The sequence below is a fragment of the Aotus nancymaae genome, unplaced genomic scaffold, assembly GCF_030222135.1.
Source record: "Aotus nancymaae isolate 86718 unplaced genomic scaffold, 86718_ANA_hifiasm-v0.15.2.pri h1tg000012l, whole genome shotgun sequence".
NCBI classification, from domain to species: Eukaryota; Metazoa; Chordata; class Mammalia; order Primates; family Aotidae; genus Aotus; species Aotus nancymaae.
The window spans coordinates 28,609,921-28,625,220 of NW_026988423.1; the positions used below are offsets into that span (position 1 = coordinate 28,609,921).

The following is a 15,300-nucleotide window of genomic DNA, read 5'->3' on the forward strand; positions in this document are numbered from 1 at the left end:
TCTCTGTGTCTTGGGATAAGAGGAGAAGGGGCAATATCTTGGCTGTATGCCATGGCGTCTTACATAAAATAAGAGTTTTGGCTTTAGAAACATATTCTTCTTGCCTAGAAACTTTAGAAAATTCTTGCTACTCATATTGGAATTACTTCCCATCAGTTGGTATGTGCCTAGAACTTTGCCTGCTTCTGTTTAAATCTTTTTAAAATTTTTAAATTTCGTGGGTACTTAGTAGGTGTATATATTTATGAGGTACAGGAGATGTTTTAATACAAGCATTCAATGAGTAATAATCAGATCAGGGTAAATGGGGTATCTGTCACCTCAAGCATTTATCATTTGTATTACAAGCAACCCAATTATACTTTTAGTTATTTTTAAATGTACAACTCTTGTTCTACATGTGTTTCTCTTTTCTCTTCTTCTCTCCTATTTTTTACAGTGTTAATTTTTTTAATTTCTTTTTAAATTTTAATAGTTTTGGTGGTATATGTAGTTTTTGGTTACATGGATGCTTCAGTGGTGAATTCTGAGATTTTAGTGTACCTTTCACCTGAGCAGTGTACACTGCCCTCAATATGTCGTCTTTTATCTCTCACCCCATGCCCAACCTCCTCCACGCTGAGTCTCTTATTGTGCATTATATTACTCTGTGAGTTTTTGCATCCTCATAGCTTAGCTCCCACTTATAAGTGACAATATATGGTATTTGGTTTTCTATTCCTGAGTTACTTCACTTAGAATAATGGTCTCCAGCTCCACCCAAGTTGCTATGAGACATTATTTCAATCCTTTTTATGGCTAGTAGTATTGCATGATATATATGTATATATACCACATTTTCTTTATCCACTCATTAGTCAATGGGCACTTAGGTTGGTTCACAATTCTTGCAATTGCAAATTGTGCTGCTATAAACATGCATGTGCATGTGTCTTTTTCATATAATGACTGCCTTTTCCTTTGGTAGACGCCTGGTAGTGGGAGTGCTGAATCAAATGGTAGATCTACTTTTAGTTCTTTAAGGAATCTCCACACCGTTTTCCACAGTGGTTGTCCTATTTAAATTTCCTGTGTGTCTTAGTCATTTCACCTGCTCAACCAATTGAAGGTGGAAAACCACGCACATTAAGAAAATTCTTAGAGTTTGCTGAGTTCAGTGATCTATTAGTTAGCTAGCAGTGAGAAAGAAATGGAAGGGAGAAGTCTTGGGGATATGTTTATGTGTCAGGAGAAAGGCTTATAGGAAGAAGGTGGATGGTAATGAAGATGAGAGTCTTTGTTCAGGAATCTTATTTTGCAGTTAATATAAAAATTAGAAACTACCCCCACTCTCAGTATCTATTCTTTTTATCAATAGAAAAACTTCCTTTAATAAGCATACATATTTTTATTCTGTTATTAAAGACTAAGGGATAAAATTGCAAATATCTATAAGTATGGTGATAGTGAAACTCAAAATCCTTCAGAAACTAATAATACAAAACTTTTAAATTTAAAGTTGGAAGAAAACATCTAGTTTGCTTTCCTTTGCAGGAGAATGATTTTTTTGTTCCGTTTCCCTGAGAGATGAGCCTATATGTTCAAGTTGGAGATCTTCGGTAGTCAGTATCATCAGTACCTTCTCAATGACTCTCTTTATGATTCGTGGATATCTGTCTGGTCTTAGATTTTTTTGACCTTGCTTGTGATGTCAGATACTTTTCTAAGAATGAGTTTATATGGAGTTAACAGCACTGAGTACTGACTGCAGAAGTGAGAAGGATTTTGAAAGTGTATCTAAGGTTATTTACAATATTTACACTTTTGCCCAGGACAAGTTTGGACCAGACACCCATACCATTTGGAAGTGTGAATTAAGTTACTGAGCTAGAAATAGAATAGTTCAGATTAAAGAAAGAGTTTGTGTGCTTTCAGCCTGCAAAATGATGTTTTAATTCTACCAGTATATTTACCTAACACACTGTTTGAGTCTGAAGAAAATAACATTTTTCTGATCTATGTTTCTTTCTCTGTCTTTTAAAATTCTACAGATTCTACAAAGTTCATTTTTTAAAAAAAAAATTCTTTTTTTTTATTATGTTTTAAGAGATGAAGTATTGCTATTGTCTAGGCTTGGGAGCACAGTGGCTATTCACAGGCTGAATCATAGTGCACCGTAGTCTTGAACTCTTGGCCTCAAGGGATCCTCCCCACTCAGCCTCCTGAATACATGTTTAATTATATCTTAATCACATGTGCAATGCTTTTGTTATTGCTACATTACCACTCTTAATTTAGTCATATATGCTCAAGCCTTGGTTGTTAAACCAACTTCATTAAACATTTACCACTATGTGCCAAAGCCTTTTATATCCATGATCGCACTTACTCTTCACAACAATCCAATGAGGCAGGATATATTATTACTCATTTTTCTTTTGAAAGAGATGAGACACAGAGAGGTTAAGTTAGCTACTCAAGGGCCCAGAAACGGCAAATGGCAGAGTCACATCAGTGTTAGCAACCAGTAGTGTATAACTGTAGAGTGAGCTCTTCAAGGGATGGTACTTTATGGTATTCATCTTTGTATTTCTAGTGGGCAGAGAGAAAATGAATGTTTCATGAGATTAAATTGATTGCCGTGGCCCAAAGACAATGTTAAAATAGTTTGGGCTAGAAGGGGGTCTCTTTGTCTTCCTGTCTATATATTTGCTAGGAAATCAAACTATATGAATATTCTGAGCAGGATCAGCTTTACATAGGGCCTGGATATACAGATTGATTATGACAATAGTCTGAAAATCCCCTACTTTCTTCACTTCACATTCTTGGTAGTAATTTTAATTATTAAGGTTTTTATCCAAGACATTTTTATCTTTGTAAAAATTATAATCATGCAGGAAATAATAAATCAACAATATATGAAGTCGCATAAATAAATTTATCAGACCATTTCCTGTGAACAAATATTGATCACAGCAGAGGGAAATTAGTTATATCTAATGGCAATGTATGGACAGCTAACACAAAACAGGATGCAAGCAAACATAAGGGGAAGTTGGGGCTTCATAAAATACAATTCAGGTTTTTTTTAGGTTTATCTAGGACTGATACTAATTAATAAAGCTAAAGAATATTAATGCTATTGAAATTAGCTTTTGCAAGATCTGTAGCAAAGAAAGAAAACCTAAGGTCGGGCATGGTGGCTCATGCCTGTAATCCCAGCATTCTGGGAGGCTGAGGCGGGTGGATCACTTGAGGTCAAGAGGTCGTTACCAGCCTGGCCAATGTGGTGAAACCCCATCTCTACAAAAAAATGCAACTTGACTGATATTAAAGTGAGCTTGCCACTTGATGACAAATTTTCCATGGAGCAGATGGTTCTGAAATACACCAGTTTGTTTGAAGACAAACCAGATTGAAAGAACCTACATAAAACGGGTAATAAGAATTGATTACTGGCAGAATTTTGCACCACAAAGATAAATGATTCTGCTACTTCGCTTAACATACGAGAAAACTAAGGCCAAATATGACACATTATTTAGCACCAGGATCAGATTTAATACTGATATCTTTTCCTTCTTTTGGCCTTTCACTTATAGCGCTGCCTTAGATAGAAATTGCCTTGTTCAGAGGGCATTCTCTGCGTCCTGTGGTCTTACATCATGATTGTTGCCTTGCTTTTTCAGGGCTGCCTGCATAAACATGAGGAACTACACCTTTGTGACAAAGTTCATCCTGTTGGGAATTCCTAACACTGAAGGGCTGGAGAAGGTGCTATTTGTCTTATTTCTGGCCTTCTACCTCTTCACCTTGCTGGGCAACCTGCTCATTCTTCTGGCCATCTTCACTTCCTCCAACCTCCACACCCCCATGTATTTCTTCCTGGGAAACCTGTCTGTGTTTGACATATTTTTCCCTTCAGTGAGTTCCCCCAAAATTATGCTCTCCTTAATAAGGCAAAGCCGCACCATCTCTTATGAGGGCTGTGCCTCTCAGCTCTTTTTTTATCATGTCCTGGGTGGCACTGAGTGTTTCCTGTACACTGTGATGGCATATGACCGCTTTGTGGCAATTTGTCACCCTTTGCAATACACGGTCATCATGAACCGTAGGGTGTGTGCTGGCTTGACAGTGGGCACTTGGCTGGGGGGCTCTCTCCATGGAAGTATCCTCACATTTCTTGTGTTTAAGTTACCCTACTGTGGCCCCAACGAAGTGGACAATTTTTTGTGTGATATTCCAGTGGTGCTGCCTCTGGCCTGTGCGGACACCTCTCTGGCACAGACAGTGAGTTTTACTAACGTGGATGTTGTGACTCTTGGATGCTTTTTCCTTATCCTGACATCCTACAGTCGTATCGTCCTTTCCATTTTGAAAATCAGCTTCTCAGAGGGCAGGCGCCGGGCCTTTTCAACTTGCAGTGCCCACTTTCTTTCAATCCTCTTGTTCTACGGGCCCGTGATGCTCATCTACCTCCGGCCTGCTTCCAGTAGCTGGTTGGATTCTGTTATTCAGGTGTTAAATAATATCGTCACGCCTTCCCTTAATCCTTTGATTTACACCTTGAGAAACAAGGATGTGAAATTGGCCCTGAGGAAAGTGCTAACTCAAACATTCCACACTTCTGGGGTATCATAAGGCTTAGGAGCCATTCCTCTCAAATTCTTTGAGGAGTTGCTTCAGATCCACTAACCTTACAACAAGATCACTGTCAAATAATGAGCTGGTCAAAGTTACTATGCGGAATCTTTTGAGAATCTTAATGGTCACATGGTAGAGAATGAGTGGCAGGGAATGGGTAGATGGAGCCACTGATTTAATGCTTCAAGGAAGCTTTTTCAGATTAACCTGACTTTTCTCTTTTTGTAATTTGACAGAACAATGTATCCTTTCTGTGTTATAGTCTACTTGCTGAAACTTTCTATTGATTGTTTTACAATGCAGCAAGTTTCTAGAAGCCAAGGACTGTCTTGCTCTGTTTCCCTCCCTCCCTCCCTCCATCCCTTCCTTGAAAAATTTATATCTTACCCTATTCCACTACAGCATTGCTCTGGCTATTAAATAATGGTAGGTTTTAGGGCCAATACATTTTAAAATTTAACAGACTGCATAGTTAGGTAAATTTAATTTTAAACTTGATATAGAATGTCTTCTCCTTTAACAATGTCTTCCCATTACAAAAAAAAAAAAAAAAAATCAGTTTGAAGATTTAGTCCTTTGGCTGTCAGAGAATTTTTGTGTTGGATTTCATTTGCTGTCTCAAGTGAAAAGCTGGTCATTAATCTATTTGTATAAAATGGGAGGATGAATTTCTGCAAATTTGCAGAGAAAAGCCTTGTTGAACTAGCGTTCTCTTTTGTAGGTATACTCTATTTCTTGAAAATCCTATATATCTTAAAATTAAACTATTAACATTTATTATTTTTTTTTGCATTTTTAACATTTAAACTTCAACATTTAATCAAATTATTTTTAGGCCAGTGACCTATGTATCTAAATTCATCCACTCAAACACCTAGAATAACAGGTAACATTTAAAATCTGCTTACTACATGCCTTATAGTATGTTAAGCACTTCCCATGTATCAACTCACAAAATCTGAGAGGTATATATTATGTATCTTCCTTTTATAGATGAAGAAACCAAGGAAAAAGAAGTATTCACACCAAGGCTGTCTGAATCTAGAACTAAATTCCTGCACTACTTACGGTATACTGCCTTATAAGAAGTACTGAAGATGCATAAATTTTGTACGATAGCAGCTATACTTACGTCTTGCTTTTTATATATCATTTGCTGTTTTAACTGTTGATAAATGAATACAATCTGAGTACCATCCTTATTAGGTAGGTACAGTTATTATCTTCAATTATGTATGAAAAGACTGAGGCCTAGGGAGCTTAAGTAACTGAAAATAGAAAAACTGTGATGACATTGAGCATAACTAGTGTATTAGATCATTTTTGTATTGCTATAAAGAAATACATGAGGCTGTGTAACTTAGAAAGAAAAGAGGTTTAATTGGCTCATGGTTCCGCAGTCTGTACAGGAAGCACAGCAGCATCTGCTCCTGGGGAGGCCTCTGGGAGCGTTTGCTCATGAAAGAAGGCCAACGGGAGCCAGCACTTCACATGGCAGGAGAAGGAGGAAGAGAGGGAGGGGAGGAGGTGTCACACATTTTTAAACAACCAGATCTCATGAGAAGTCACTCAATATATGGTACATAGAGGGGATGATGCTAAATCCTTCATGAGATCTCTGCCCCCATGACCCAATCACCTCTCTCTCCCCCTGCCCCTTCAATTCTTTATATGAGCAGAGTAGTCATTGCTATACTGCAATGTAATGTAATTCCCTCTATGAACATTCTGTCTATTTCAATATATAGCCTTTGATTTAAAAATAAGAAAAAGAAAGAATTTATTGATTCCCCTGCACAATCTATGGTATTGTCATAGTTATTTATTGTAGTGCAACAAATTACTCCAAAACATTAGCAGCTGAAAACAAAATCATGTATTGTCTTATGCGGTTTCTGAGAGGCAAGAATCCTGGAGTAGCTGAGCTGGGCAGTCTCGGCTAGTCTTTCATAGGTGGCAGTCATGCCGTCGGCCAGGGCTGTGGTCATCTGATGCAGGATCTGTTGCAAGAAAACTCAGTACATAGCTGTTGCAGAAGTCCTCAGTTCTACATTCACTATATGGGCCTCTTCCTATTGCCACCTCCATTCCTTACAACACAGCAGCTACTTACCTAAGAGTGAAAGATCCCAGAAAGAGTCTAAGCAGGAAGCAGCAGGGCCCTTTATGACCTAGTTTCCAAAGTCACATACCATCCCTCTTGCTTTCACTTTTTTCTTGTTAGAAGTGACTCACTAAGTCCAGCCCACACTCAGTGGGAGCTCTTACCTTTCTCAGTGAGAGTGTAAAAATTTGTCAGCACATTTCCAACCACCACAGAAATATTTCCACCTTATTTAAATATTTCCTTATTGGAACTTTTTATTTAGGATTATTTCATTTGTTAAAGACATGTCCTGTACAGCATTTTTTCCCACATTGTTTTCTTAATTTAGAATGTCTAGAGCCCTCCCTGCCTTTGTGAGAACCATGCACCTTTTAGATCTTTATTTGTCCTCTCCTATTTTCATAATAGTTTCTCTGAATAAATCATTCCACTATTCCATGATCCCTTTCTTCTACCAGCTGTTAGTTTTTGTTGCTTAATTATTTTGTCATTAAGAAATGTACATTGTGGCAGTTCTTATATGATCATTTTAGATTGCTACATGACTCATAAATTATTGTTCAATGTTTTAATTGATTACTGGCCTATAGCATAATTAAGTCATAAGGGCAGCTATCAAGAAAACTTAATGTTTGTTGGCAGTTTGCCAGTTACAAGACATAGTGCTAGCCAAAGATGATATAGTAGTGAATAAGGTAAATATGGCCTCCAGCCTTATGGAGTATAAAGCATTTTGGAGAAGACAGACATGTAACGATGGTCAACACATCATGGGCATAAAAGCTTTGTATAAAAATAGAAAAGGGGGCTGTGAAATTTAGGTTCCCATAAAAGTTCCAAGTCCAAGTAAGGAAGGAAATTAAAAAACTAGGCAAAAGAGGAAACCCAAAATGCTTGACAAGAGACAAGTGTCATTAAAAATATTATTCAATAGCTGCTCCTGTAATTTAAGACATACTAACTTGAGCACTTACTTCTAGTTGGCACTGTGAAGTGAATGAAATGGCACTTTTGAAATGAATGGAATGGCACCATAAGAAATTAATTTTGATGAATATTGTTCTAAGATGCCTCAAAGTGCTTAATATAGCAAGGTGACCAGATACTGAGTGTCCCTGTTTTTAGGAAAAATAGCATTCTCTATTGACAGAGACTTTCACTAAAATACACACATCATTTTAAAAAGTAAAAAAGCAAGCAACTTAAATGAATGGCTTACCCTTTTCTAAGCAATCTTTCTAATGTCAAGGGCTATGCAGAATATCTCTTCATTGCTCTAATGTACCTTGTACAGTGTTTTTTTCCATTGTAGGTACTTCAGCTTGCTCTAATCTTAAAAAAAAAATTCATCTCTATTTAAACTAGTGGAAGAACTAGCAATGACTGTCTCTGGTTCAGGACTGAGAAAAGCATTTCTCTTATCCTTGGGAAAATTTTGTTCTATCAAACCTGTGACAGGATGAATAAGTCATAGCTGCCTCTGTTGAACTAGAGACTCCCTTCAATTTTGATCACCTCAATCATAATCTTTTATGCCAGCCCAACACAGTCACTCCTTCTGAGACCCATTAAGTCAACTCACCGATGTTTTCACTCACATAAATACACTGTCAAGTATTCACAAACACACCTTATGCTCTCACTGAAATTTTCCTGACCTATACACAGTTCCATTCATTCATTAGGTAACTACCAATGAGTGGCGTTATCTCCTACTTGGTGTTTGAGAGGACCAAAAAGCAAAAGTATTATATTTCTGTCTCAGAAATAATTGAGATAAAAATAAAAGTGTCAGAATACATTAAAATAGCAACTTAATTACTGATAACTAAGTTATATAATCACTACTTTAAAGAATGTGGTTTACTTAAAGGCTCAACCAAAAGTCTCCTGGAACTGAAAAATGACTTCAGTGAAGCTTCAGGTTATAAAATTGATGTACAAAAATCAGTAGCATTTCTATATATCACATAACATTTACACTGAGAACCAATTAAGAGTGCAATCCCAGGCCGAGTACAGTGGCTCACGCCTGTAATCCCAGCACTTTGGGAGGCCTAGAGGGGTGGATTACTTGAGGTCAGGAGTTCCAGACTAGCCTGGCCAACATGGTAAAATTCCGTCTCTACAAAAAATACAAAAATTAGCCAGGCATGGTGGCAGGCACCTGTAATCCCAGCTACTCAGGAGGCTGAGGCAGAAGAATTGCTTGAATCTGGGAGGCGGAAGTTGCAGTGAGCCGAGATTGTGCTGCTGCACTCCAGCCTGGGTGACAGAGCAAGACTCTGTCTCAAAAAAAAAAAAAAGAATGCAATCTCATTTATAATAGACACACACACACACACACACACACACACACGCACACTAACTAGGAATACATCCGACTAAGGAGGTAAAAGATATCTACAAGTAGAACTGAAAACACTACTAAAAAAATAGGTAACACAAACAAGTGGAAAAACATTCCATGCTCATATGTTCTGGAAGAATCAATATCATTAAAATGGCCATACTATCCAAAGCAATCTACAGATTCAAAGCTACTCCTATCAAAATAACAATGTTGTTTTTAATAGAACTAGAAAAAAAACTATTCTAAAAATCATATGGAACCAAAAAATAACAACTAGCCAAAGCACTACTAAGCAAAAAACGAACAACTAAAAATAAGCTGGAGGTACTGCATTCCCCAGCTTCAAACTATACTACATGGCTATAGCAACCAAAACAGTATGGTGCAAGTACAAAAGCAGACACACAGACCAATGGAACAGAAGAGAGAACCCAGAAAAAGTCACATACCTACAATCATCTATCATTAACAATGTCAACAAAAACAAGCACTGGGGAAAGGACTCCCTATTCAATAAATGGGGCTGGGATAGCTGACTAGCCACACGCAAAATAATAAAACTAAACCCCTGATTTTTACCATATACAAAAATTAACTAAAAATTGACTACAGATTTAAACATAAGACTGCAAACTATAGGAATCCTAGAAGAAAACCTAGGAAACAACATTCTGAACATTGGCTTTGGCAAAGAATTTATGAGTGAGTCCTCAAAAGCAATAATAACAAAAACGAAAATTGACAATTAGTACCTAATTAAACTAAAGAGCTTTTGCACACACACACACACACAAATTGTCAATAGAGTAAATAAACTACAGAATGGGAAAAAATATTTACAAACTCTGCATCCAAAAAAGGTCTAATATACAGAATCTTAAGGAATGTAACAATTAAACAAGCAAAAAACAAATAACCTCATTAAAAATAGTCAAAAGAGAGGAATAGACACTTCTCAAAAGAAGACATGCAAGCAGCCAACAAACATATAAAAAAAATACTCCACATCACTAATCATCAAAGAAATGCAAATCAAAGCCACAATAAGATACCGTCTCACACCAGTCACAATGGCTATTAGTAAAAAGTAAAAAACAACAGATGGTAGTGAGGCTGTGGAGAAAAGGGAATACATTGTTGGTGAAAAATGTAAATTAGTTTCAGCTACTGCAGAAAGCAGTTTGAAGATTTCTCAAAGAACTTAGAACTACCATTCAACCCAGTATTTCCATTGCTGGGTATATATTTGAAAGAAAACAAATCTTTCTACCAAAGAGATACATGTACTTGAATGTTTATTGCAAAATTATTTATAGTAGCAAAGATATGGAATCAACCTAGATGCCCATCAGCATTGAACTGGATAAAGAAAATGTGGTATATATCCACCATGGAATACTATGCAGCCATAAAAAGAAAAAAATCTTGTCCTTCGTAACAACAAAATGCAGCTGTAGGCCATTATCCTAAGTGAATTAACACAGAAACAAAAAGCCAAATACCACATATTCTCACTTATAAGTGGGAGACAAACATTGGGTACAAATGGACATAAAGATGGCAACAATAGAAACTGGGGACTGCTTGGAGGAGAGAGAGGGGCAAGGGCTGAACAACTATTGGGTACTATGCTCAGCACCTGGGTAAGGGGATTGTTCATACCCCTCACCACAGCATCATGCAAATATACCTAGGTAACAAATTTGCTCATGCACCTCCTGAATTTAAAATAAAAGTTGAAGCAAAGAATATGGTTTAGAATCTTTTCCCCAGTGAATGCATTTGATTTTCTTTTTTCCAGTCTCTGGGATGCCCGTCAAATATCTTAGTTTAGATTCCTCCTTTTCTTATATTGCAGTGTGGATAAATAATTTTTGAGCTTTAGAAACAATGCTTTAAATATAAAGAATAATAAAATTTTGAGCTTTTGTGTCACTTGTTACTTTAATGACCCTTGAGATTTTGCCAAGAACAGCAGTTCTGAAAAGCTGAAATGAGATGGTATTTCTAGGGGCTCATTATTGCTTGTATATTTTCTGTGTGTGTGTATGTGTGCATGTGTTGTATTTTAATGAGTCATAGGGATAGTAATTATGAGATGTATAAGTCATTTGAAGAAGTAATTCTGGGAATTACTTAGATGCAATATAAAATACTCATAATAAAGGCAGTTGAAAAAAGGAAGATCGAGCATTTCAGTTACTATAAATTATTTCAGTACTAGGCTGATTTTCACCAATTCTATGATGTTTTTTATAGTGATACAGAAGGAAGAAATTGAAATGACAAGCTAAAGCTAGATAATCAAAGTCACATTTATTTTTTCTACAATTCACATGGTGAGCTGTTTAACATGTGATACAATCCAAAATAATTAACTTTTGACTAGATGATGATAATAATCTTGATATCTTCAAAGCGTTTCTATGTTTAAACTAATAATCTTTTAAGGGCTTATATGCACTAGGAATAAACTTAGACTCTTAGCCTATGATCCAAGAAATATGAATATCCATACAATAGAAAACTATTTGCCATTATAAAGGAACAAAATGTTGGTACATGCAACAACAGAGATACCTTTTAAAAACATTATGTTTACTGAGAGATGTCAGATCAAAATAAACACATATTTTATAATTCCACTTAAAAGAAATGTCCCCAAATGGCAAATATATAAAGAAAGAAAGTAGATTCATGGTGACCTAGTGTTGGGGGTAGGAATGAGAATAATTATAATGGTCGTGAGGCTTCTTTTTAGTGTGAGGGAAAAATTCTAAAATTAGGCTTGGTGATAGCTGAAAACTCCATAAATATATAGTCTTTGCAAATATGTATTTACTGAATTGTGCATTTAAAATGGGTGAGCTTTTATGGTATGTACATTAATCTCGATAAAGATTTTAAAAGGCATAGAAATTATCACTAGTTATAAAAATTTAATATTTTATGTTGACCAGATTTAACACAAAACTAAAGAACAAGAAAATGGGTAGAAATGAGTGACTCAACATGTTTACTTTTTAAATTAGTATTCAAAACGTTTATTCTATTTTGTTAGAATTGAGCATCAATTTTAAATGCAGTCAGACTGAAACTCAAATTCAAGCTCTATGGTTGACCTTTGGAGTAAACTTTGGCAACTATTTTAACTATTTGAGCCCTATTTTTGTCTTTAAAAGAAAATAAAATTTAACTAATGGGACCAGTGTAAGAATAAAACAAAGGGGCCTTGAAGTGTCTGGTTTCTAAAAAAGAAAGATTCTCAGTAAGCGGCAATTACTATTTTAAAACATGGAGATGGGCGTCTCTTCTGTATTTTCTCTGGCATAAAGAACAATGACTATTAAAATGCCAATAGACTTACTTATATAACAGTATAGTTGTAATTTCTGTGCCTTCTATATTTTCTCAAAGGGATTTTAGTGATAACATTTTTAATAAGCCCATTTGCTTTTTTTGTTAGACAGCCAGTAAAAAATAACAAGCTCACCCTTGTCCACTCTGATCCATTCTCTGCACAGCAGTCAGCAGACTGATTTCTTAAAATATACATTGAACCAAGTTACAGTAATTAAAGTATGCTAAAATTAATGTCCGTAGCGGTCTTAAAGGAAAATAAAGAGAAAATGCGCATGCTCTCACTCCTAAGTGGGAATTGAACATTAAGAACCATGGACACAAAGAGAGGAACAACACACGCCAGGGCCTGTTTGGGGTGTGTGGGGTGAGGGGAGGGAACTTAGAGGATGGATCAATAGGTGCAGCAAACCACCATGGCACACACATACCTATGTAACAAACCTGCATGTTCTGTACCTGTATCCTGTTCTTTTTTTAAAAAGAAGAAATTAAAAAAAAGAAAATGAATAAAATATGAATTCAATCAGTTGTGGAATCAATAATGGGGGATTATAAAGCAAATCATAGAAAAACAGGTGCAGCTGTGTTTTGTTTCTAACATCAGATGGGATTGATGCCTCTTTAAGTGGTTGCTTTCCTAATTTCCGGCTCTTTCTTCAAACTCAGATTCTCCAGGTAAAGGATCACTGGACAATCTCAAATATCTGAACTCAATGGATGGCTCTCTCCTAGAGGCAAAATAGCCCAAGAATTATTGTTAATTACAGAGCTTTAACCTGAACATAACTAAATGCCACTGTATAATTGCATTTTAAAAAGAATTAATGAGGTAGAGGCAGTGGGGAGAAAGAAGGAGGGACGAGAGGGAAGCCCCCAGTCTGATTGCTCCCTTGGTTCCACAATTCCCTAGTGCCCACTAGAGAAGAGGGTCCCAAAGACACTGAAGACATTTATTTACTCTTGAGGGCATGGTTGCTGCTGTTTCACTCAGGGGCCAGGGGCACTGAGATTTTCTGGCCTGGGTGGCTGAGTCTGTAAAAGAGGAAATGCGGCTTTTCTAGCTCCAGAGCCTCAGATGGTCTACAGCATCTAAAGGCAAAGGAAACAGGGCTGCATGGACCTGGGGCCTGGTTTTCAGCCCAAGTCAGCCACATTTCCCTTCAGTCTGTGAGTGCCTTTTTTCTGGAGTGCTTCCTTCTCGTCTTCTGATGAGTTATATGCAGTAGAGGATGGTGGAAAGAATGTGGGAAGTGGCTCTACTTGAACTTCGGCTAAATCTGACTTAGTTGACTCCATGGTATTTTCTTGTGCTATTTCCTGATTAATGAAGCTCAACCTTAGAAACTTTCAGGAAATGAATAAGATATAAATTCAGTCAACTGTGGAAGTGATAATGGGTAATTATAAAGCTAATTGTAGGAAAAAATGATTATTTCGTATTTGCAGCCAGGTCACAGATATAATTGCTGTTGGACACTAGCCTCTATTAAAATAAATGGCTGTTTTTAATATCAGTAATTATCTGTTGCTTTTTCCTACCTAAATATCATCTTTTCTATTTTTTTAATTTTTATTTAATTCATTTTTGGGACAGCATCACTCTCTATCACCCAGTCCAGTATGTAGTGGCATGATTTTGGCTCACTGCAACCTACGCCTTTTCGGCTTAAGGGATCTCCACACCTCAGTCTCCCAAGTAGCTAGGGCTACAGGCATACACCACCAACAACCACACTCAGCTAGTTTCAGTTAGTTTTTTTTGTTTTTTGTTTTTTGTTTTAATTTTTGGAGACAAGTTGTCACTGTATTGCCTAGGCTGACCTCAAATTCCTGGGCTCAAATGATCCTTTCACCTTGGTCTCCCAAGGTGCTGGGATTACAGGTGTGAGCATCATGCCCAGCCTTCCATTCTGTTTTATGCCCACTAGTCAATTCTGTTTTCAGTTGGTCCAGCTAATGATGGAGAAAGCTGCCTCCTGGATCAGTCACGTGAATGAGTAATCTCAGAACTGCTCCAAGTCACCGTAGAGAAATGCTGTGGAATAAGGCACACATGAAATAGTTTATTGAATGAATGAATTTTTTTTTTTTGAGTCAGAATTTCACTATTGTTGCCCAGGCTGGAGTGCAATGGCGCAATCTCAGCTCACCGCAATCTCGGCTCACCGCAACCTTCGGCTCCCGGGTTCAAGTAATTCTCCTGCTTCAGACTCCTGAGTACCTGGAATTACAGGTGCTTGCCACCACACCCGGCTAATTTTGTATTTTTAGTAGAGACAGGGTTTCTCCATGTTGGTCAGGTTGGTCTCGAACTCCCGACCTCAGGCGATCTGCCCACCTTGGCCTCCCAGAGTGTTGGGATTACAGACTGGAGCTCCCAGCCGAATGAATAAATTTTTTAACAAAGATGGGTAGAAGCCGAAATTATATAGGTACTTTACAGACATCAATGCATTAATATTCACAAGAACCACAATATATTATTTTACTATTTATATGTATACAGAAAAGATTTAGAGTTTTTTTCAAAATTATCTGAAGTCAGAGTGGGCAGCATGTGTAGCATTTAAACTCAGATACTTCCAGTTGTAAAGTTTATTCTACACTTTCTCTTCTGTATCAACTCTAGTGTTGTCTCTTCATTTTACTTATGAGGAAACAGATGAAAAATAGATTAATAACTTACCCAAATGTCACTCATTAATTAGGGACAGAACTGAACTACTCCTATTTAGAAGTTCTTTAATCCATATCGTTTTTATCAGCTTGCAGTAGGTTCTATGAAGATCGTTTTTGCAGGAAAATCCCATCTCAGTGAGGCCATTCTTTGATGTTCCAGGACAAATTTAAC

At 36.9% G+C, this 15,300-nt stretch overlaps 1 protein-coding gene across 1 annotated transcript; it reads left to right on the plus strand.

Annotated features, from left to right (window-relative positions):
* The first annotated feature begins 3,687 nt into the window (after window positions 1–3,687).
* On the plus strand, window positions 3,688–4,623 carry LOC105729466 (olfactory receptor 10D3-like). Its single transcript, XM_012470223.3, has one exon. It carries the CDS (start codon window positions 3,688–3,690, stop codon window positions 4,621–4,623), a length of 936 nt encoding a protein of 311 aa, XP_012325646.2.
* The last annotated feature ends 10,677 nt before the right edge of the window (window positions 4,624–15,300 follow it).

Excerpts from the sequence above, each read along its gene's own strand:
- LOC105729466 (XM_012470223.3), top strand. The coding sequence starts at position 3,688 with ATGAGGAACTACACCTTTGTGACAAAGTTCATCCTGTTGGGAATTCCT.